At 35.5% G+C, this 23,797-nt stretch overlaps 1 protein-coding gene across 1 annotated transcript; it reads right to left on the bottom strand.

Annotated features, from left to right (window-relative positions):
- Positions 1–3,887: 3,887 nt before the first annotated feature.
- On the bottom strand, positions 3,888–5,702 carry LOC145097135 (tyrosine decarboxylase-like). Its single transcript, XM_079034649.1, has one exon. It carries the CDS (start codon positions 5,699–5,701, stop codon positions 4,253–4,255), a length of 1,449 nt encoding a protein of 482 aa, XP_078890775.1. The 5' UTR covers position 5,702; the 3' UTR covers positions 3,888–4,252.
- Between the last annotated feature and the right edge of the window lie 18,095 nt (positions 5,703–23,797).

Genomic DNA, 23,797 nt, shown 5'->3' with positions numbered 1-23,797 from the left:
CAAAGATTGCAACAACTCAAGGAGTTGACCAAATGAACTATCAGTCCATTTGTTATTCACCTTGATATGCATTAACTTTGCTAGAAACTCAAGGGAAGATAAGGTTTAACCATGATACAATTTAGTTTCCACTTCTTCTAACAACTGTGCAAAATCATCATCCACACCGCTACCCCTTGTATTCGAGGTTCCTTCATCGAGGTTGGTATCATTTTCTCTCGACTTCCACATCACATCGTCGATTAAATCGGCCATTTCGTTACTTGGCAAGACGACTAGAGGAATAAAAGATTCACCATGATAGATCCAAGTTTTGTACGACTTACTGAAACCTTTATAAATATATATATCGTTCCACTATAGTCGGGTACTTGAAGTAACGGTTATCACATTTTTCACACGCACATCTGATTTTACCATTACTATCAACGTGTGACTTGGACTTCTCAATAAAAGCTTTGAGTCCTACTTGGAACTCGAGATAGTTTTGATGTGTATTATTAGTCCAGCTTTTATCAATTGACATTATTTCGCTGAAACATAATTTCGGGTTTAGAGTTTAGTATATAGAATTAGCATTGTTTTTTTAGAATTACTTGTAATTTATATAGGCAAAAGTTGTAAGTATTAAATAAAATGGTCAAAGATCCAACGAATCAATTTTTTCCACACGTTTGTTTTATTTATACTAGATGTACAAATATACACATGATTATTGAAAAAAAATTGTTTGTTTTTTTAATATGTTTAGCGATTAGGTTTTATTGAATAAAATGTTAAATAAAGCAAAATTAATAATTATGTATATCCATAAAAAAACAGTTGTTACTATTGTACCTTTATATATATATATATATATATATATATATATATATATATATATATATATATATATATATATTTATTTATTTATTTATTTATTTATTTCTAACATATATTTTTTTTTGCAATTATAACATTGTAATTTAAACAATTATATTATGTTGTTGTGTCGTTCTTTTTTACCGTCGAGATGAAAAAATTTATATACTTTTTATTTATAGCATTGTATAAATATATTGTTTAATTATAGCATTCGTATATAAGTTTTGGAAATTATTGGTTATAATATAAGTTTCGGAACTTATTGGTTAATTTGGGGTTAGTTTGGTAACAAACTAGAAACTTAACGTCATCGTATATAAGTTTTTAAACAAATTTATAAATTTTTTTTTGTTTTTTTTCCAATTTTAACAATAATTTAAAATTTTTTTTTTCCAATTATAGCATTGTATTTTAAACAACTATATTATGTTGTTGTGTTCTTTTTTTACCGTCGAGATTAATATATATATATATATATATATATATATATATATATATAGCATTGTATAAATATATTTTTTAATTATAGCATTCGTATATATGTTTTGAAAGTTACTGGTTAATATATAAGTTTTGAAACTTATTGGCTAATTTGGGGTTAGTTTGGGAACAAACTATAAACTTTCTAGTATTCGTATATAAGTATTTAAACAACTTTAAAAGTTTTTTTTCTTTCTAATTATAACAATAATTTTTTTATTTTTTTTCAATTATAACATTGTACTTTAAACAATTATATTATGTTGTTGTGTTGTTCTTTTTTACCGTCGAGATTAATATATATATATATATATATATATATATATATATATATATATATTATATTTATAGCATTATATAAATTTGTTGTAAATATAAAATTTAAAAACTAAAAAAGACATGAAAATATAAATATGAAACTATAGAAATATAACATTATAAGTTAAGTTGAAGATTATAAGTTAACTATAGAACTTATTGGTTAATTTGGGGTCACAAGTTTATAAAGAATTTTATAACATTTTTTTTCCAATTATAACAATATTTTTTTTTTCAATTATAGCATTGTACTTTAAACAATTATATTATGTTGTTGTCTTGTTTTTTTACCGTCGAGATTAGAAAATATGTATATATTTATTTATAGCATTGTATAAATATGTTGCAAATACAAAATTTAAAAACTAAAAAAGACAAGAAATATAAATATGAAACTATAGAAATATAAAATTTTAAGTTTTTTTTTTGAACCGACAAATACATATATATCTAAATTACTGCTAAACTAAAACCTAATTTCACTTATGTCCACGACATTACTTGAACCCTCGACCTCAAAGAGGGAGGACACCACCAGATACCGCTGGGCTAGAAACCCTTTGGTTATAAGTTAAGTTGAAGATTATAAGTCAACTATAAAACTTATTGATTAATTTGGGGTTAGTTTGGGCACAAACTAGAAACTTTCTAGTATTCATATATAAGTTTTTAAACAGTTTTCTAACATTTTTTTAGTGTTTTTTTTTTCAATTATAATAATAATAATAATTTATTTTTATTGTTTTCAATTATAGCATCCTACTTATACCAAAACCACATACTTTCACATAATACATAAGAGCATGAAATTCACACACTTTCACATATATATATATATATATATATATATATATATATATATATCACATATACACCAAATACAAATACATTCACATACACACATAATAAAATCCAACTTAGACTAAACACACATACTTTCACATAAATAAAACCATAACATCCTACTTTTACCAAATACATAAATTTCACATTCATATACCACATATACAAACAAACATACAAACATTCACATACACACATAATAACATCCTACTTATAACAAATACATATAATTTCACATATATAGATAATAACATCATACTTCTGCCAAAATACTCATATACCACATATACATCAAACACACATATATTGACATATATACACCAAATTTACATAGATTCATACAAATATCAAATATAGATACATATGACAATTTTTACATAATTGATACAACTACACATATCTTGTAGTTAAACTCAAATTTCACAATAAATTAAAGTAAATAGAACTGTAGTGGCGGAAATCAACGAATATGTTGCCGAAAAAATTGGTCTTCACCGGAAAATACCCTCACCTGTATAGTAAACCCAAAGACAAAACTACCAAAAATACTGAAATTGAAAAATAATTTGCAATTAATCATCAAATGGAGCTAGAAATCGAAGTTAAAAGAGAAAGAAAAAGAGATATAAGAACTTCAAGTTACCTTTTTTCCCGAGATGGAGCTAGAAATCGTGAGTTAACCCGTTTAATTAAAGCCCTAAACACCTTTGATCCCTAATCTCACAATCTGGTGAGATTTCTAGCTTGTTGAAATCCTTGGAAACGATTGCAAAAAATGGGGCAAGAAGGAGCAACAACGTTTTGATGGAAGACACAAAGCAAAAGAGCAGAATGCGTCCGTTTTTTTCGTTTTATCTGTGATAGCCTTTAGCGGCGACTATATAGGTTTTACCGGCGACACACGTTAACAACGGTGACTATGTGGAGGGAAGGGTACCGCGTCTTTTTTTAGACCACTATTAACGACGACTTTTTCGACTTTTAGCGGTGCCAAAATCTCACCGGTAGTGGTTATGTGCGGATAAGACGTCTCAACCGTTAGATTAGACACTCGATCGAACAGCTGAGGTCTATCAGAAGGGGATAACGCGGATTCGGGTGAAAAACCTTTAACGGCGACACAATTACCGGTGATAGAGACTTTTAGCGACGACTCTACCATTTGTCGCCGCTAAAGTTTGTGTCGCCGCTAAAGGCATGGTTTCTTATAGTGTAATAATAATATTTCTTAGATCCATAGATGTTGTTTTCAAAAGAATTAGTTTTGTCATCTAGAAAGGAATAATGGCGCAACTTGTTGCTCGTTTGTCTTCCATCAATATGTATTGAACTTTATTTTGAATAAAAAAGTAATAATAATAATAATAATAGAAATTTGCCTCATACATAGTGCACTCAATTGAAAAAGATGGATAAGATACAAGCACATATTAAAAACGTTTTGTATGTTGATGTTACATACAGAAAAGCATGACGTGGTAGACTAAGCATGACGTGGTAGACTAAGAGCCATTGAGAAAATTTATGAAACGTGGTAGACTAAGAGCCATTGAGAAAATTTATGAAACGTGGTAGACTAAGAGCCATTGAGAAAATTTATGAAACTTGGGAGAGTAACTTTGCTTAGTTTATCTAATGGCAATCCATATTTTTTTAGAATTATTTTATCACAATGATATGTTTCGGGTAAAAGCACTTTATTGTATCTCATGTAGACGTGTTTCACATTGCATATATAGGATGTTCTTCACGTAGATATTGATCCTTCAATTTGCTTGGATGACTGAACATTAGAAGCACTATTTGGTGTCGGTGTACCCAGCAATGATGTCGCTTGACCTTGCACTAACTCCCAAGCCATCTTTACATGTCTGTCTTCGGTGAGAGTTGCCCCCACAGCAAATCGGATAACATAAACTCCTCCAACCACCGAATGTGTCATGTAAACTCGCCCCGTTGCATTCACTAATTCCAATAACATTTGGTTGAATTCATTTGCTTCATGGTCGTTGTCATGGTGCTGACTAATAGCATACGGAGAAACTCGAAAACAAACCATAGAAAAGTATCTAGGTGCCATAATCTCAAACCTAGAGTCCATGTTCACGAGCCCTTCAAAATCCTTGGCCATTTTCACATGCTTTCTTATGTATTCCCTCAAAGCAATCGTCCCATAGCTCCTAAGCACCATCCATAACTTCAAGGCTTGGAATCTTCGTGCTAGTGATATCTGCCAGTCTTTGTAGTCGACGACTTTCCCTGATTCTGTGGTTTTGTTTGCGATCAACTCTGAGGTTGTGGAGAGTGGTTTCGTAAATGACGATTTGTCTTTAACCCAAAGGCAGCAGCAAGCCAGGTTTGTGAGCAGCCATTTGTGCGCATTAAAACTGAAGGAGCTTGCACCCTCCACACCATCAAGGAAGTGACGAAACTCAGGACAGATACATGCACTTCCAGCATATGCAGCATCCACGTGAACCCACATATTATATTTGCTTGCTACCTCACACAAAGACCCCAATGGATCCACCGCTGTTGTTGAGGTTGTCCCAACAGTTGCACATAAATAGATTGGAATTAAACCATCTTCAAGGTCTCTTTTAATCATCTCATCTAGGGATTCTGGGGACAGTTCAAAGTTCGTTGTCCGGTTTGTCACGACCTGTCGAACATTCTCAGGTTTTATCCCAATGATTTTTGCCGACTTCTGGAAAGAGAAATGGGTTTGGTCAGAACAGTACACTGCAAGCTTCTCTGTGTTTTCTCTTCCAATTTGATCACTTGAAGTTGAGAACGACTGGGGAAGCTGTAGTAGTTTTAACAGCCACTCCATGACCAGGATCTCTAGCTCTGTTGCTGCAGGAGAAGATGCCCAGTTGAATCCGACAACATTAAAACCATTGAGAAGCATTTCCCCAAGAAAGCTTGCCGTATTTGCGCTGGACGCAAAGTAGGCAAAAAAATTTGGACTTTGCCAATGCGTTATGCCTGGAATAATATCCTTCTGCACATCCTTCAGTATAGCTTCGATTGGCTCAGGGTACATTGGAGCACAGTCGGGCGAACTTTGAAATAGATAACCTGGTTTAACTTGGCTTCTAACAGGATACTTTTCTATATTCTCGTAATAATCTGCAAGGAAGTCTATGACCATATGACCTTGCCTTCTGAATTCTACTGGGTTCAAGGGGTTCATTTTGTTTGCTTTGTGACATACCAAAGAAAATAAGTAAGTGTATTTATAGAATTCATATACGCATTAACTTCCTCGTAGCCTTTTGTTTTAAAATAAATAAATAAATAAAAATAAAATAAAATAAATAAAAGAGGTGTCCTTGACTAATAAACATTTGATAAAAGAAATAACCCTACCTGAAATAATTAAATTTATTTTGAAATAAATGAGGTAAATAAATCTCTTTTGGTATATATGACGTGCAAAGAATTAAAAACAAGAAAATGTAACCAAGAGCCGATTTATCGTTAACTAAATAAATATTATTTCTTATAGTTTTGTTTAAATATTATTCTTGTCACAATTTTTATAAGTTTATATAAAAATAATAAATAGTGTGAACACATAAAAATATTATGTTTATGTCATTATTCTGCAATAAATGTTGTCTATACGTATTGTTGAAGTAATTCTAATATAAATATTAACGTTTGATTGTTCGTATATTTATTAGATAATTATTATTCTATTATAAATTTATGTATCTACATATTTGTACTAAATTCTAATTTTATTTTTAACACATGAGTATTTATTTATTAATTGCTGAATAATAACATAAAGTTGTTTATATAAAATTTGTTGCAAAACAATAACAAAAAAGTAGTGTTTTTTCATTTTCACACTATTTACATTTTTTGTTTGAACTCTCTCTCTCTCTCTCTCTCTCTATATATATATATATATATATATATATATATATATATATATATATATATATATATATATATATATATATATATATATATATATATATATGAGGTTTAATAAAGAACCATTATAAACAAGGAAAAAAGAAACAAATCGTGAGCATCAGAAATTATAACGTTCAACGGCTAAAAGAATGGATGTATATTTGTATATTGGACACATATATACCAGATTATATAGTAAAAACCACATTTTTACCAAAAAAACCCACTTATTTTTTTCGTTAAATTTTTTTAGCCACATTTTATATCGGAAAAAAACCGAATATGTGGTTGTTCACAATCTTCCGTCCTATTTCTATAGAGATTCATATTGATATATAAAAAAAAATTATTTCGAAAAAATCCACTTTGTTTTGTTACCTTTTTTTTTCAATATTTATGTTTATTTTAATAACAAAAAACTAATAATACCAAAGATCTCAATGTTCTGTCCTCTATTAATAAACATCAACATCCATAACAAAAAAAAAAAAAAAATTCGATCAATTCAGGTTCACACTATCAATCTAAATTGCAAATATATCAATTTTCGCATTCACAATGTAAATCTGACATACTATGTCAACTCTATGACCATTCACAAATTAAGTGAAATTTACATATTAATTGAAATATATTTTCATGTAGTTTTATAATATTTTAATGTTTTGATTACTCATAAATTAGTTTTGTAAAATTTGCAAATGAATTTATTCACATTATGAATACGATCTTTATATAACTTAGTTTTTAAAATTCATAATATGAATCTGAGTAGATTCACAATGTGAGTCTGAGCAGATTCAAAATATGAAACTGAACTAAAATTTTTATTTTATTTTCAAATCAATATTAATCTATGTTTAAAGAGTACCACAAAATATGAATTTTGATATATATATATATATATATATATATATATATATTAATTTTTTTCCTTAAAAATTAGAGCTTAACTTTTCTGAAAACAAAGAAAATAAAATGGATTTTTTTAGAAAAAAAATTATTTTTTATTTAACAATATGAATATCTATGGAAGATGACGAAAAAACATGAACAATGGTATATTTGATTTTTTTCGATAAAAAACACGGCTGAAAAAATTAAACTAAAAAAAGGAGGTGAGTTTGTTACAATTCAATGCATGTTTGTCAATTTTAAAAGTTTACAACCTTTCTTTTGTTGTTGATTACTTTAAATTATGATGCTTTGAATTAGTTCATTGGTTCATTGATTAATAATGGTTATTTATTGAATTTTCTTTTATATATATATATATATATATATATATATATATATATATATATATATATATATATATATATATATATATATATAATATCTTTTGAGAACTCAAAAATTAATGACAAACCATGAACTAACATAAAAACATACAAAAATAATACTTAAAGATATCTAATATTTTTTATGACCTTGGAAACATAAAAATCGCTTATATATAAAATCGCTAAAAAAATATAAAAAACATATATATATATATATATATATATATATATATATATATATATATATATATAACCGATTTTTGCGCCTCCAAATTAAAATGAAATCATTCAATATCTTTGGTTATGAAACTATGAGTTCTCTAATGATCATTCATATATATATATATATATATATATATATATATATATATATATATATATATATATATATATATATATAATCATTAGATATCCCTAGGTATTTTTTTCTTATGTTTTATGTTATTTTTCGGGTTCTCAAGAAACTAAGAGTTCTCAAATGATTATATATATATATATATATATATATATATATATATATATATATGTATATATATATATATATATATATATATATATATATATAGAAGTGATATTGTTAGAACTTAAAGATTTGTTAGAACTTGAGGACTATGCGTTCGCAATCATATTAGTTCGAAAAATCATGCATCTGCAGTTTATATAACTATAGATAAGAATGCGTCCACAATCAAATAACTACGGATAATCATATATGCGGAAGTTGAGAACTGCCCGTCTATAGTCATATAACAACGGATAATCATGTGTCTGTAGTCCCTATAACTACAAATATGCATTTTTCTGTAGTCATATAACTATGGATAATCATATTTTTATCTACAATCCAAAAATATGCATGCATGCATATTCAGATATGAACATATGCATATTTCCGAAAACAAAAAAATGTTTGTCAAAAAACATTTTGAGCAATGATTCCTCTTAAACATTGCATTTCATTAATCATTGTGGTTTTAGTTTTGAAAAATGATGAGTGGAATAGGAATTCTCAAGTTCACATAAATATGTAAGTTCACAAAAGCTTCTCTCTCTCTCTCTCTCTCTCTCTATATATATATATATATATATATATATATATATATATATATATATAGAGAGAGAGAGAGAGAGAGAGTCGTAACACTTAATTTCCAAAACGGATCGGTTTATGGCATCAAGGAGTCATAGGCATGGTTTTGGGTAAAACCAGGTGTCTCGACGTGATCATAGAGAGGTCACGACTTGACAAATGATTAAGTTAAAAATATGGATTGATTTGGGCTCATAACGTAAGACACTAAAGTGAGTTATCAGTCCTAAGTCCTTCAAACCTTACTTATATAACTATATATGCACTAGACAGGGTTTTTAACAAGTTATAAGTTTAAAAGAGCTAAAGGAAAGGTTTTTCATATAAGAACAAATTTGATAAAGAGTTTAATGTGTAAAAGAGTTTGATAAACATTTTGAAGTAGTTTGTTTAACAAAACAGCTAAATGTATAGCAAATCCATTGTTTGATAATTATTAATCACATGTGATTGATATAATAACAATAATGTTTCAACTTGTATTCCCCCCATAAAAGCATTTTAAATCATTTAAAAGATAGATTAAGGGGTATGAACTCACCTATAGTGAGTGATATAGAAGTATGTTTGGAAAAAAGGATGTAGAGTGTTAGGTGAAACCTTGAGCACACACAATGATCCTAATAAACATATAATGACATGTATGTGAATTTGATTAGTGTATAAACAACTAAATATAAGGGATAACACCATAATAGACTAGGAAACTCTTAGATTGAAGGGATACAATCACATATGATTGCATAGTTAGGGTGTATGGTCACCTTATTAGATTTTCGGTCCAATTGGCATGACCTAGGGAGTTCACGGTCCATGTGGTTTACGGTCCAAGAGGTTTACGGTCCAAGTGGTTTACGGTCCAAGAGGTTTACGGTCTAATGACCTTATGGTCATGAAGTTTACGGTCTAAGGTGATCAAACCGTAAACTCATCAAATCTTTCATAAATGATGGTTTTCTAGGTGATAAACTAGTGATTTAAGCATATAACAAGCTAAGGGTAGCGTACTTACTTATTAGAGCGTGTAAGGGTGATTAGGATCCAAGAACACTAGTGTGTTTTCTTGGTGTTCTTGGTGAAATGAAGAACACTTGAAGATCTTTCAAAATTAAGAGATTTCATGGATGAAATCATGCATAATCACTTGATAAAGAGATGTAATAACGAATTAAAGGAAAGAATCACTTACTATCATGAAGATCTAAGAGAAAAATCGGATGGTACTTGAGAGAGAATGAGTTCTTTGGCTTGAAATGGTAAAAGTGATTGAAAATGACTAAGTGTCATATATATATATATATATATATATATATATATATCATGTAGTTTACGGTCAGCTTGACCGTAAACTCCTTTTTGAGGAGGTTTACGGTTGCTAGGTAGTTTAGAAATTAAGCTGATAAATCAAAACACTGATTTCTTTGATGCACTAGGCTGAGAATACTCAAACAGATTCAAAACAGTGCTAAAAGTTAGCAGAAACAATCCTGACTTTGATTGAAGTGAGTGGTTGTACAAGATAGAAAATTTTGGGTTGTCACATCATCCCCCTGTTAGAGAGAATTTTGTCTCGAAATTAGAATTTAAGCAATTAAGTTACAAATAACTAAGCAAAAAGATCAGGATATTTCAGTTTCATCTGATCCTCGCGCTCCCAAGTGAATTCAGGTCCTCGCTTGGCATTCCAGCGAACCTTCACTATTGGGATACGACTTTGCTTTGTTTACTTGACCTCTCGGTCCATGATCTCTATAGGTTCTTCGACGATGTTGAGGCTCTCGTTGAACTCGTTCTCATCGAGTGGGATTACAAGAGTCTTGTCGGACAGACACTTTTTCAAGTTCGAGACGTGGAAAATAGAATGTACATTACTGAGTTCACGAGGTAGATTGAGTTTGTAAGTTACAGGGCCGATTCTAGCGAGAATGTTGAAAGGCCCTATATATCTTGGATTCAACTTTCCATATCAAGCCCTTCCAGGGTGAGACTTTCAATAGGACACGGTCTCTAACCTGGAATTCCAAATGTTTCCTCCTTTCGTCCGTGTAGCTTTTCTGTCGGTCTCTAGAGGCTTTCAATCGTTCACGAATCTGAACGATATTCTCTATCGTTTCCCATATGATTTCCAGACCTGTGAGAGTTTTGTCAGGAAATCGTCCTTTAGCTAATTAGGTGTCACCCACCTCAGCCCAACACAAAGGGGATCTGCAGTTATGACCATAGACGGCCTCGAACGGAGCAACCTTTATGCTCGTGTGATAACTATTGTTTTAGGAAAATTTGACAAGGGGTAAATGAGTATCCCATGCCTTTCCAAAGTCTATCACACAGGCTCGCAACATATCTTCCAAGTTTTATATCATCCTTTCACTCTACCCATCGGTTTGCAGATGATAAGCTGTACTCATGTCCAGCCTAGTTCCTAGGGAACTTTGTAGGGACTGCCAAAACCTTGAAGTGAATCTACTATCTCTATCAGAGATTCTGGATATTGGAACACCATGCAGTCGTACGATCTCCCTAATATAGGTTCTCATGAGCTTCTCCATCTTGTCAGTCTCCTTGATGGGCAGGAAGTGTGCGGACTTGGTCAATATATCGACGATGACCCAAATGGTATCAAGTCCACCCATAGTCTTGGGCAACTTGGTTATGAAGTCCATTGTGATCCGCTCCCACTTCTATTCCGGTATCTCTAGTTGCTGTAGTAGACCAGATGGTTTCTAGTATTCGACCTTAACCTTGGCGCAAGTAAGGCATTTACTTACGAAAGTAGCAATATCTGCTTTCATGTTAGGCCACCAATATAGTTTCTTAAGATCCAGATACATCTTATCTGAACCTGGGTGGACGGAATATCTAGTGTTGTGCGCTTCAGTCATCACCAAGTCTATGAACCCACCATATTTCGGTGTCCAGATACGATCCATGAGATATAAGGCTCCGCCACCCTTAGCTTCTAAGTTTTTATCCATTCCTCTCAGGGATTCACTTGCCACATTTTCAGGTTTCAAGGCTTCTAGTTGAGCCTCTTTAATTTGTGTAGACAAGTGTGAATGGATAGTCATAGTTAGAGATTTCACTCTCCGACCAGAGTATTCTTTCCGACTCAGGGCGTCAGCTACTACATTGGCCTTGCCGGGGTGATAACGAATTTCGCATTCGTAGTCATTGAGTAGCTTGACCCACCGTTGTTGTCTCATGTTGAGCTCCTTCTGATCGAATATATGTTAAAGGCTCTTGTGGTCTGTGAAGATAGTGCTCTTTGTACCATACAGGTAGTGTCTCCAGATCTTCAGAGCAAATATCACTGCTCCTAACTCAAGATCGTGTGTTGTGTAGTTGACTTCGTGTGTCCTAAGCTGACGGGAGGCATAGGCAATGACCTTTCCTCTTTACATAAGAACACATCCGAGTCCTTGGTTTGATGTATCGCAATATACTACGAAGTCTTCTAATCCTTCTGGGAAGGATAGTATCGGTGCGGTGTATAAGGCTCGTTTCAGCATTTGGAACGCTTTTTCTTGTTTCTCTTCCCAATCAAAGGCCACGCCCTTCTGGGTCAAAGTCGTAAGAGGTTTTGCAATTCGAGAGAAGTTCTGAATGAACCTACGATACTGGCCAGCGAGGCCTAGAAATTGACGAATTTCTATAGGCGTCTTCGGTGCTGTCTAGTTCTCAATGGCTTTAATTTTGGAAGGGTCTACATGAATTCCCTCTTCACTAACAACATGGCCCAGGAATTCGACTCTTCGAATCCAAAACTCTCATTTAGAGAACTTCGTGTAGAGCTTCTCTGATCGTAATGTTTCCAAGATCTGACGTAGGTGCTTACTATGCTCTTCCCTGCTACGAGAGTAAATAAGTATGTCATCTATGAAGACAATGACGAACTGATCCAAGTAAGGACGGCATACCCTATTCATTAAGTCCATGAATAATGTGGGCACATTGGTCAATCCGAATGACATTACTACAAACTCGTAGTGTCCATAACGAGTTCGGAAGGCTGTCTTCGGAACATCCTCCTCTAACACTTTGTGATACCCGGATCTCAGATCAATTTTTGAAAAGTAATTCTCCCCTTGTAGTTGGTCGAACAAATCGTCTATGCGAGGCAGAGGGTAACGATTCTTGATCGTAAGTTTGTTGGGTTCTCTATAGTCGGAACGATCCGTCTTTCTTCATTACGAATAAGACCGGTGCTCCCCATGGTGAGAAGCTTGGTCTAATAAAGCCCTTGATGAGCAGTTCGTTAAGTTGACCGGATAATTCCTGCATCTCAGCTGGTGCTAGACAATAGGGCGATTTGGCTACTGAGGTATGTCCTAGAACTAAGTCGATTCTGAACTCGACTTGTCGTTGTGGTGGTAATCCCAGGAGTTCTTCTGGAAAGATGTCCTTAATCCCAGGAGTTCTTAATGTCCTTCATCTCTTGGCTTACATCGACAACATGAGCAAGGAATTCACGACATTCCTTTCACAAGTACTTTTGGGCTTGAATACTCGAGATGATATGGAGGCTCATGTCAGGTTTGTAGCCATAGACTACTAGAGTTTCGCCAGACGGCAGATTAAGGCGAACAACCTTTTCATAACAGATGATGTCGGCACGATGTAGACTCAACCAATCCATGCTGATAATGACATCAAAACTTTTGATTGAGACCGACATGATGTCAATTGAAAATGAATGCCTATCTAGAGTTAGAGTACATCCTATGTATATACTGCTAGTGGTATCAGTCTTTCCGTTAGCCATTTCTATAGTGAACGGTTCTTTAAGTATTCGTGATTTTTGCTTAATTATTTGAGCAAATTTTCGGTTCACGAAACTCCTCTTCGCTCCATTATCCAACAGAATGCATGCGTAAGAGTTATCGAGGAGAAACGTACCAGTGACCACTGTAGGTTCGGCAACTGCTTCCTCGTGGCCTATAGCGAAAACTCTTCCTACTCCATCGGCATTCCCTGCCTTCGGGCAGTTCCTTTTGTAGTGGCCCACTTCGCCACAACCGTAGCAAGCCTAGCCCACACCAGTGCCGGGGATTTGGTTGATTGGCCTTGCTGGAGCTTTGTAGAAACGGACTGTGTGCCCCTTCCTGTTGCAGTTTGAACACTTCATTTCCTGGTAGGCTCCAGAGTGGTGGAAGTTACATTTGTTGCACTCTGGCAAACTTCCAGCGTACTACTTTACCAGAGCAGCAGCGGCAGGTGCTATCGCAGCATGAACCGCCACGACCTGCTACTTTTTGGCAGCTTTCTGCTTCTTCTTGTCATCCCAAAATCTCCACTTGGTTTCAGCAGCTTTGGAGGGTTCTGAGATGGTTAGGGTTGTTGTTATTGACGACGGGGTACAGACCCCATGGTCAATGAGCCATTGTGCTAATTGCTTGGCACTATCAAAGGTAGTGGGGTTTGAAGCTAAAACATTCCCCTGAAGTGGAGGCACCAGCCCCCATATATACCTCTCTATTTTCTTTCCCTCTGTGTGAACCATGTTGGGACATAGGGCCACCAGCTCACTGAATCTGCCGGTATAGGAAACTATGTCGGAGCCCTTCATGGTTAGGCTCCATAGTTCTTGTTCTAATTTCTGGATTTCACCTCGCGGGCAATATTCTTCGATCATGAGGTCTTTTTGAGTTTCCCAGCCCATATCGTTTGCCACTATTAGGGTTAGTGACTTGACATGGCTATTCCACCATGTCAGGGCTTTTTCCTCGAAGGTGCAAGCAGCAAATTTGACTTTGCTCCCTGCCGAGCAGGAGCAGATCTCGAAGATCGACTCCGTCTTTTCGAACCATTACGAGAGGGCAATGACTCCGCCAGTCCCTTTAAAGAACTTTGGTTTGCAATTGGTGAAGTCCTTGTAGGAGTACTCTCTTGAGCGCACGAGGATTTCACCTTGAGTAGAATGAACAGGTGTTCCACCTCCGCTGGCACCAGTAGAGTGACATTGAGCCATGGCTGTTGCCACAGCCGTAACTATGGCAGCATTTAGAGCTGCCGTATCGATTAGTGGAGGAAGTGGTGGAGTTGTTTCAACGATCTGAGTATTACGCCTTGTTGATTTGCGAGGACACATCTTTCAACTATAAGTTTAACAGATGAACATAATGGTAAGAATTCAATAGTGAAATTAATGATCGAGTCCCATGAACTAAATCGCCATAGCTCAACAACTAGATAGGAGTATGAGTTATAGTGATACAAGAATGAAGGCATTTGGATAAAGCCTTATAGAATATTAGATATATGTCAATAATATTGGTATTAATGATGTATTGAGTTCAGGAAAATGACCTATCAGTAGGTCTTACATCAAACCATATAGGGAAAAGATTAACAGATCAGAAGTCTAGTTAATGTACTTGCAAGACAGGAATATTTTACAGACAAGTGCTTCATAGAGCACATATAAGAAAAGGCTATTCCTTAAATCAAAAGAAAAGTTGAGTCAGACATCTTTTACCAGCGACGGGCATTCCTCGAGTGAATCCTCATATCCGCCAGTTGACGTACCACCTCTTGAAGATGTCGCTCATGAGCTCTCTGACGAACTCGATGTTCTATCTTCAGCTCGGGATGCAACTAACTATTGCTGCAGAGCCTCATTGGCTCTTCTCGTCCCTTCGACAGCCTCTTCGAGATGGCGAATGCGGACAGTGTTAATGCCCAAATTTGCATCAACTTCCATGACTCGGTCAATGGCTACCCGACCTTGTTCGCCATTTCGAGCAATCCTACGGACTATAACGGACAAGGCTCGGTCAGCTGAGCCACCTTCGCTAAGGTTGTAAAAGCTTTGCGTAAGGTAAAGGTTGACCTTGTTCATCACTCCAATGGTTCAAGTTCGTCTCCCATAAGGGCGTGGGACCTTGAAATGTGGGTTGGGGGTTAAGGTGTGGGATTTGAGCTTCTTGTGGTAGGTTGCTGACTTCAGGCTCGGAGTCGGAACTATCCAAAAAGCCTTATACAAGGTGATCATCCAAAGGGATTGGATGATCATCTTCCGGCTCGGCTTCAAACCATCCAACATTGTCTTGAGTTGAAAAGTACGGGTCGGCAGGAGGATGGAATCCAGCCATGATATCTATGCGAGAAAAGGGGTAAAGAAATAATTAATAGATGTACTAATTAAATAATCATAAGATGATCTTTTTTAGTTACTTCAATACTTGCATAGTGCAACCAGTTACATGAAATTAAAATAGGATAGACCTTCGAATAAGTGACCCTAACTCCAAATCCACAACCAAACAAGGAACATGAAGTAAAGCAAACATCATAGATTCTATGTCAATGACATCCGAGTCACATATAACCTTAGCGTATGCGCTTAGCAACTATTGAGCTACTGATAGAGAGTTTTAGTTCTCAGGTAAGTAATTATAGGAGCACAAAATACTCCTATGTGCTTATACAAACCCTAATGCGTGGATCTAGGTTTATCTATTGTACATGCTTTGAATCCAAGACTTGCCACCCTAGATCTATCAAATATAATTCGAAATTAACATCATAAGAACAGATCTAAGTGTTTTACCTCTTTCAAATGGCTTGAAATCCTTGTAGTCTTCTAGATCTTTAGCTTAGAGTCACAATTGTAACTCCTCTAATGGTTCACAAACCCCACAAGCAAGAAGGCAATATGAGAGAGGGTGAGAGAAGCTAAAATCGGCAATAGGGTTCCCTTGGAATCAAGTGTATTCGATTTTCATAGCCTAGGGGTAATATTTATACTGTAGGCTACTAGGGTTTCAATCTAAACCCCATTGGACAACTTAGCCACCAAGTAGCCCAAGGAACCTTCTGGAATTAAGAACTTGGACGAAAATATGATGATCCTTCATCATAATTTTGTTCCCCCTTAGTCTATTACGCTTCCTAGCCCAAAACTCAACTATCACACATTTGACAGTTTATGCCCCTTTGTTTAATTAATCTCTTTTAGTCACCAAATTAATTCCTAATTATTTTATGACTAATACTAATTAAATAAATATGATTTCTCCTTTAATATATTATTATTATAATATATTAATAAACCATAATGTTCTCTCTCTCTCTCTCTCTCTCTCCTTAAATTACCTTGTCAAGTTGCTTTGGTGAAGGCAACCCAAAAGGACCATGCATAACCGGGTCAAGTACATACCAAATATAGTTACGGACTTAGAAACTAATCCAACAGTCTCCCACTTAGATAAGTATAGTAACTATATCTCACATATGACTTCATGATCCGATTAGCAATCGTAGCTCTTACACGTCGCTGTTAAGTCTGATCAGTAAGTCGTCCTTCAGATAAGGGATCGTATAATCCTCTGTTCTAGATATCATGATGACAATACTTATTGTCCAACATTTGTTCCTCGATCTCTGATTTGTTCGACATAGAACTTAGTTGAACACATCAACTTCATTTTGACTGGGCCCGGCACATAAGTCAAACCAAATCATCGAGTGGCCAAGATATCACCTTTATTCTCATAGAATAAAAGGAACATATCAACTTCGACTCATATGCATCTATTATTTACCAATTAAATCATGCACAATAATGTGTTTTATAACGTCAAGTTACTAATGCATTTACACATCATCAATGCATAACCAACTAGCAAACAAAACCAATATCTCTAAGTTTTAAGACTATATGATATTATCGCTTTGCGATCACTTAAGCTTAAACACCACGAAGTGATATCAGCACACGTGGGTTTATTCCAATGCTCAAATCACAATTCGTAAGCACTCACGAACTTTGTAGCAAACCTTTGCTATGCCCAAAAGCTTTTTCTACAAACAAAATTCGTGAGAGTTTTCATTCATATGTACTTCCAAAATACGAACGTCTGTGGACTGTTTGAATAATCTTATTATTCAGGAAGTCAAAACATGCAAAAATGAAACAATAGGTAAATAACCAACACAAGATAGTAGCTTTACTCATAAATAACACAACTTTATTTATTCATCAAATGTTAAGTACAAAATATCTATTACACGTTTCCTATCTAATCCAAACTTATATCATCCTTCAGCCAATGCTCCTAGCGTGCTGCAAGTGTTTGACCCTACTCAGTCCCTTTGTAAGGGGATCTGCTGGGTTTTCTTCTGATGATACCCTCTTCACAATAAGGAGTCCCTCGCTACCCGATGTCTGATGAAATGGTACTTTCTGTCGATATGTCTGGATCTACCGTGATCCCTTGGTTCATTTGTTAAGGCAACCGCTCCTTCATTATCACAGAAAATCTCCATGGGCTCCTTTATGGATGGCACAACTCTAATGAAGTTCTTCAACCATATAGCCTCCTTTGATGCTTCACTTGCCGCAATATACTCTGATTCGCACGTTGAATCAACTACGGTTTCCTGTTTGGAACTTTTCCAAGTCACTGCTCCTCCGTTAAGGGTAAAGACCCAACCTGAATGCGATCGATAATTATCTCAATCCGTCTAAAAACTAGCGTCACTGTCCCCCGTACCCTTAAGTCATCACTCCCACCGAGGACTAGAAACCATTCCTTGGTCCTTCGCAGGTACTTAAGAATATTCGTAACTGCAATCCAATGAGCTCAACCAGGATTCCCTTGATATCTGTTGACCATGCTCAAAGCGAAGGCCACGTCAGGGCGAGTACAAGTCATAGCATACATGATCGAGCCGACTGCAGAAGCGTAATGTACTAGGCTCATATCAACTATCTCTGCCTTTGTACTCGGGCACTAAGTCTTACTCAGCTTGGTATTGCTTTGGATTGGCGACTCCCCCTTCTTTGAATTTTCCATACTAAAACGCTTTAGTACCTTATCCAAATATGTATCCTGATTGAGTCCTACCAGTATCGTTTCCCTGTTTCTTACTATTCTTATCCCTAGAATATAAGCAGCCTCTCTGAGGTCCTTCATAGCGAAACACTTCCCAAGCCAGGACCTCACCTCCTGCAAGGTTGGGACGTTGTTTCCTATGAGCAATATGTCATCGACATACAATATGAGGAAGCTTACTATACTCCCACTGGCTTTGACATATACACATGACTCATCTTCGCTTCGTAGAAAACCAAACTCTTTGACCTTTTCATCAAAGCAAAGATTCCACCTGCAAGACGCTTGTTTGAATCCATAAATGGATTTCTCAAGCTTGCACACTCTATTTGGATGCTTCGCATCGACAAAACCCTCTGGCTGATTCATGTACACATCCTCAGCCAACTTTCCATTAAGGAAAGCAGTTTTCACGTCCATGTGCCAGATTTCATAATCATGAATCACAGCTATTGAAAGCATTACCCTAATAGACTTTATTTTAGCAACTGGTGAGAAGGTTTCATCATAGTCAACTCCAAGAGTTTGAGTAAAGCCCTTCGCAATCAATCGTGCTTCATAAGTGTGCACTTTCCCATCTGTGTACGTCTTCTTCTTGAAGATCCACTTGCACCCGATTGTCTTACGACCCGGTACATTATCAACCAAATTCCAAACTTGATTGTCGTACATGGACTGAATCTCGCTATCCATAGCCTCTTTCCATTTAGCAGACTCCGGGCCTGCCATGGCTTCCTTGTAGCTTCTAGGTTCATCCAAATTTATCAGTGTTTCATCACTAATAAATGTATCCTCTTCAGTAGTAATATGAAAGCCATAAAACTGGGGTTAACCACTAACCCTACTAGAACGTGTAAGAGGTAAGGACCCGTCAACGGGTTCAACAGGAGTTTCCTCCTCAAGTTGAGTGCCAGTGTTAGAGGTTCCTTCATCGCTTTGATCTTGAATCTCTTCAAGATCAATTTGCCTCCCACTGTCTTCTTGTCTTATCAATTCCCTTTCTCGGAACACTCCTCTTCTAGCAACGAAGACAACATTGTCACTCGGTCTATATAAGAGATAGCCAAAAGACTTCTGTGAATAGCCGATAAAATAACACTTCTCACTATGAGGTTCGAGCTTGTCGTGAGTCTCTCGTCTTACGAAAGCTTCGCAACCCCAAACCTTGATATGTGCCAACGAGGGAGCTTTCCCTGTCCACATCTCGTGAGGTGTCTTGGAAACCTTCTTGGTGGGAACTAAATTAAGGATATGGGTGGCAATCTCTAAGGCATACCCCCAGAAAGCTATTGGTAACGAAGCTCGACTCATCATAGAATGAACCATGTCCAACAAGGTCCGATTACGTCTCTCATCCACACCATTCAATTGTGGCGTCCTCGAAGGCGTCAATTGCGAAACAATTTCGCAGATAGTCATGAAACTCAAGACTTAGGTACTCTCCTCCTCAGTCCGAACGAAGCATCTTGATTTTCCTGCCCAACTGATTCTCCACTTCATTCTTAAAGTCTTTGAACTTTTCAAAAGTTTTTGACTTTTGCTTGATTAAGTAGATATATCCATATTTGTTATAATGTCACACCCCGAAAACCAAAGGCGGAAACATTTCTGGGGCGGACTCCACGTTGAGTATCAAATCCAATGCACATAGTAAGCAAAGTAAACAACCATTACATTACATATAAAAGTTTACATTTGTTCAAAAGTAAATTGTACAAGTGTGATACATAGTATATATGAACAAAAGTAAGACGTGTCTTCTACGCACTCCGTCTTCGCCAAAAGGGATCATCGGGTACCTGTCTAATGTGGACCTGAGAATACAAGCAGTTTGAAAATCAGCATAAAGCTGGTGAGTTCATAAGATGTTTGATTTCTAAAAAATGTATAAGTTTCATTTAGTTTTCTGAAAAGGTTGTTATCCAATACAATCCCATATTTTCTTATGTAAAATAGTTTAGTTATCATTTGTTACCAATTCGATTACGTGTTGTATGTTACCCCAGGAAAATCCCATATTTTCCTAATAGTTTAGATATCCATTCGTTTCTTAATTCGTTTACGAGTTGTTATGTTATCCCAGGAAAATCCCATATTTTCCTAAGTGTAAGTTTGGTTAAATATCACAATGTATAGATTAATACATAAAACTATATATTGAAAATCATGGGATTAGTATCCCGAACTAGATATAAGATAGTTTGATATACACGAAATTTGTAGATAGATATAGATTGAAAACCATGGGACTATCATCCCGTATTAGATATAGATTGAAAACCATGGGACTATCATCCCGTACTAGATATAGATTGAAAATCATGGGACTATCATCCCGTATTAGATATAGATTGAAAAGCATGGGACTATCATCCCGTACTAGATATAGATTGAAAATCATGGGACTATCATCCCGTACTAGATATAGATTGAAAATCATGGGATTACCATCCCGTACTAGATATAGATTCTAACCACGGGACTACCATCCCGCACTAGATATGTAATATGTATATATACTGAAAACCATAGGAATAACATCCCGCACTAGATACAAAATCTATAGACTGAAAACCATGGGACTATCATCCCGTACTAGATATAGGAACTATAGATAGAAAATAGATATAAAATCAAATCAAAACTGTGAATAAACTTATATTAATACGTATTGTGAGCCGGGTAACCATGCTGATACGACAACGAGACCTCCTTGATGCTTGTCAGACGTCGGACGATATGTAGAATTTGTCACCCCAGGCGTGCCCGCCTAACTGTAGCTAGCAGTTAAGGTGTGGGATTGTCAGTCCCGAATATATCTATTCACAAATTCCACGCTCTCCCTCCAGGAGACTCTGGTTACATTTCCGGGGAGGATTTACTGATAACCCAAAGGGTAATGACGAATCTTACAAGCTAGTATTACATTATTCACGGTGTTTTCAGACGTTATCAAACATACTAAACGTTATGAAAGATAATACAATGAATACAGTTATATACAATCAAATTATCTGGCAATACATTCTAAATGAAACAGAGATAAACTGAATCAGACATAGTTTATCTATTAACATTACTTGAAATCCGAATTCATAAAACGAGTACTGAAGAACCCAAATTATTCCCATAATAATTTGATTAGTTTGATTGTTTTTTTTACTAAAATATATGTAGTTATAATTGATAAAACATCCCTTATGCTCAACATAATACATAAGGGGTAAAGATATCTATAAGTTAGCCAGATATTTATAGAAATACATCAGTTTTAGGTTTTGAAAACATTTATAGTTTGCTTGTATCCCCCGTGAATACATTGAAAAACATTGAAAAATGGTAGGGGTATGAACTCACCGGACGAGGAATGTGTCTGCTTGGATCCTAAACGTTAGTTCTGGTTTGCAAACACACGAGGTTCCTATGGATTATGAAAAGATACACATTTTTATCTAATTAGGACTTGAATCATTTATTAGTTAGGTACAAACACTTCTAATTGCGAAAACACTCCATTACAAGTGTTTGGAAGGACGCAGGTGGCATTTAAGGACACATAAAGCTTGGATATCGAGTTTACTCTTCAAGAGTAAACTCACACAAGAGTTTTCGGCCCTAATTTACCACTCCCCATGATTTTACGACCGTAAACTCATGGTGGGGTGTTTTATGATGCTAAATGGCCTTATATCACTTGGGAAAATTAGCTAGGATCAAATCTACGGCCTTGGAATGGATTAAAGTCACTTATGGACAATTTATTGGAGTTTACGGCAGTAAACTAGGAGTTTACGGCCGTAAACTCCCCTCACACTCAATCCTTGATGTTTTGGTGGTCCTTAATTAATCACATGTGTTTTCAAGCTATTTTACAAGCCTTGTATGGAATTAAGGGTGTCATTTGACATAGTTTTAGGAGTTTACGGCCCAAGCCTCCATCTTATGGCTGTGAACTCCTTGCCGGGGGGGGGGGGGTGTTTTCCTTATGTTTTAGGCTCCTAATTCGTATGTGGTTACTTCTAGATTTTTGTTCAAGGCTTAGGAGGTGTGTAAGTGGCAATTTAACACCTTAGAAGGAGTGTACTCCCCATGGAGATGAGTTTACGGCCCAAGCATGTTCTTGGGCAGTAAACTCATGTTTACTCCTCAAAATTGATGTTCAAGATGTTCCAAGTCTAATTCCATAATTCTACAAGCCATATCTAAGCCTCAATGGTGTTTTGGATTGGTTTTAAGGCATAAAAGACCCCTTTATGTGTGTTTACGGCCCAAGCATGTTCCAGGTGTGTAAACACATAAACATGGTCCTAAATCATAGATAAATCACGAATTTGAAGGCCAAAGATGATATACAAGGAGTTAGGGAAGATACCTTGATGATTTGAAGCCTTAATTTTGTGATTTTGGACCCTTAACTCGTATTGAGGAGAGAGGTTAGAGAGAGAGTAGTGAGAGGGAGAAAAAGCTTGAAATGGAAGCTTAATCCCCTTTAAATAGGGTCTATGATTTGAACACGGAGGAATTCTACCCGATACCGACATTAATCGGGGCTTTTGGTCGCACCCGATTAAGTTATTGTAATTCGACGGGATTGAATTTAGAAATTTTCAAGTTAATGATTTTGGGCCATTTTCATGAGTTTGTAAGAGATTTGAACACTCATGAGATTATAATAAACATATAAGTTTAAATAAGTTAGCCCAAAAGCGAAAACGGAACAAACCACTATAGACGAATTTTACGTACGAAATAGGTTTCGGCGATGAACAATTTCGGGTTGTTACATTATCCCCCCGTTAGAGGGAATTTTCGTCCCGAAATTCAAACTTTAGATGCGACTCGCTGATTTGGAAAGAGAATATGGATACTTCTATTTTATTGGGTCATCATGCTTCCAAGTGAATTCAGATTCTCGCATGGCATTCCGGGAAACCTTTCACTTTTCGGGATACGGCTTGTTTCATATGTTTAACCTCTTGATCTATGAATTCGATTGGTTCTACCATGAGGTTCAGACTTTCGTTGATTTCAGTCTCATCAAAGGGATTACTATAGTTTCATCGAGTTGGTACTTCTTTAGGACAGAGACGTGAAGTACCAGATGGATGTTACTAAGTTCTGAAGGTAGTCATAGTTTGAAGGTTACGGAATCG

The sequence above is a fragment of the Lactuca serriola genome, chromosome 4 (genome assembly GCF_051521515.1).
Source record: "Lactuca serriola cultivar US96UC23 chromosome 4, Lser_US96UC23_V15, whole genome shotgun sequence".
Classification (NCBI taxonomy): Eukaryota; Viridiplantae; Streptophyta; class Magnoliopsida; order Asterales; family Asteraceae; genus Lactuca; species Lactuca serriola.
The sequence above is the reverse complement of the archived record's forward strand: the minus strand, read 5'-3'. Positions and strand labels throughout refer to the sequence as shown.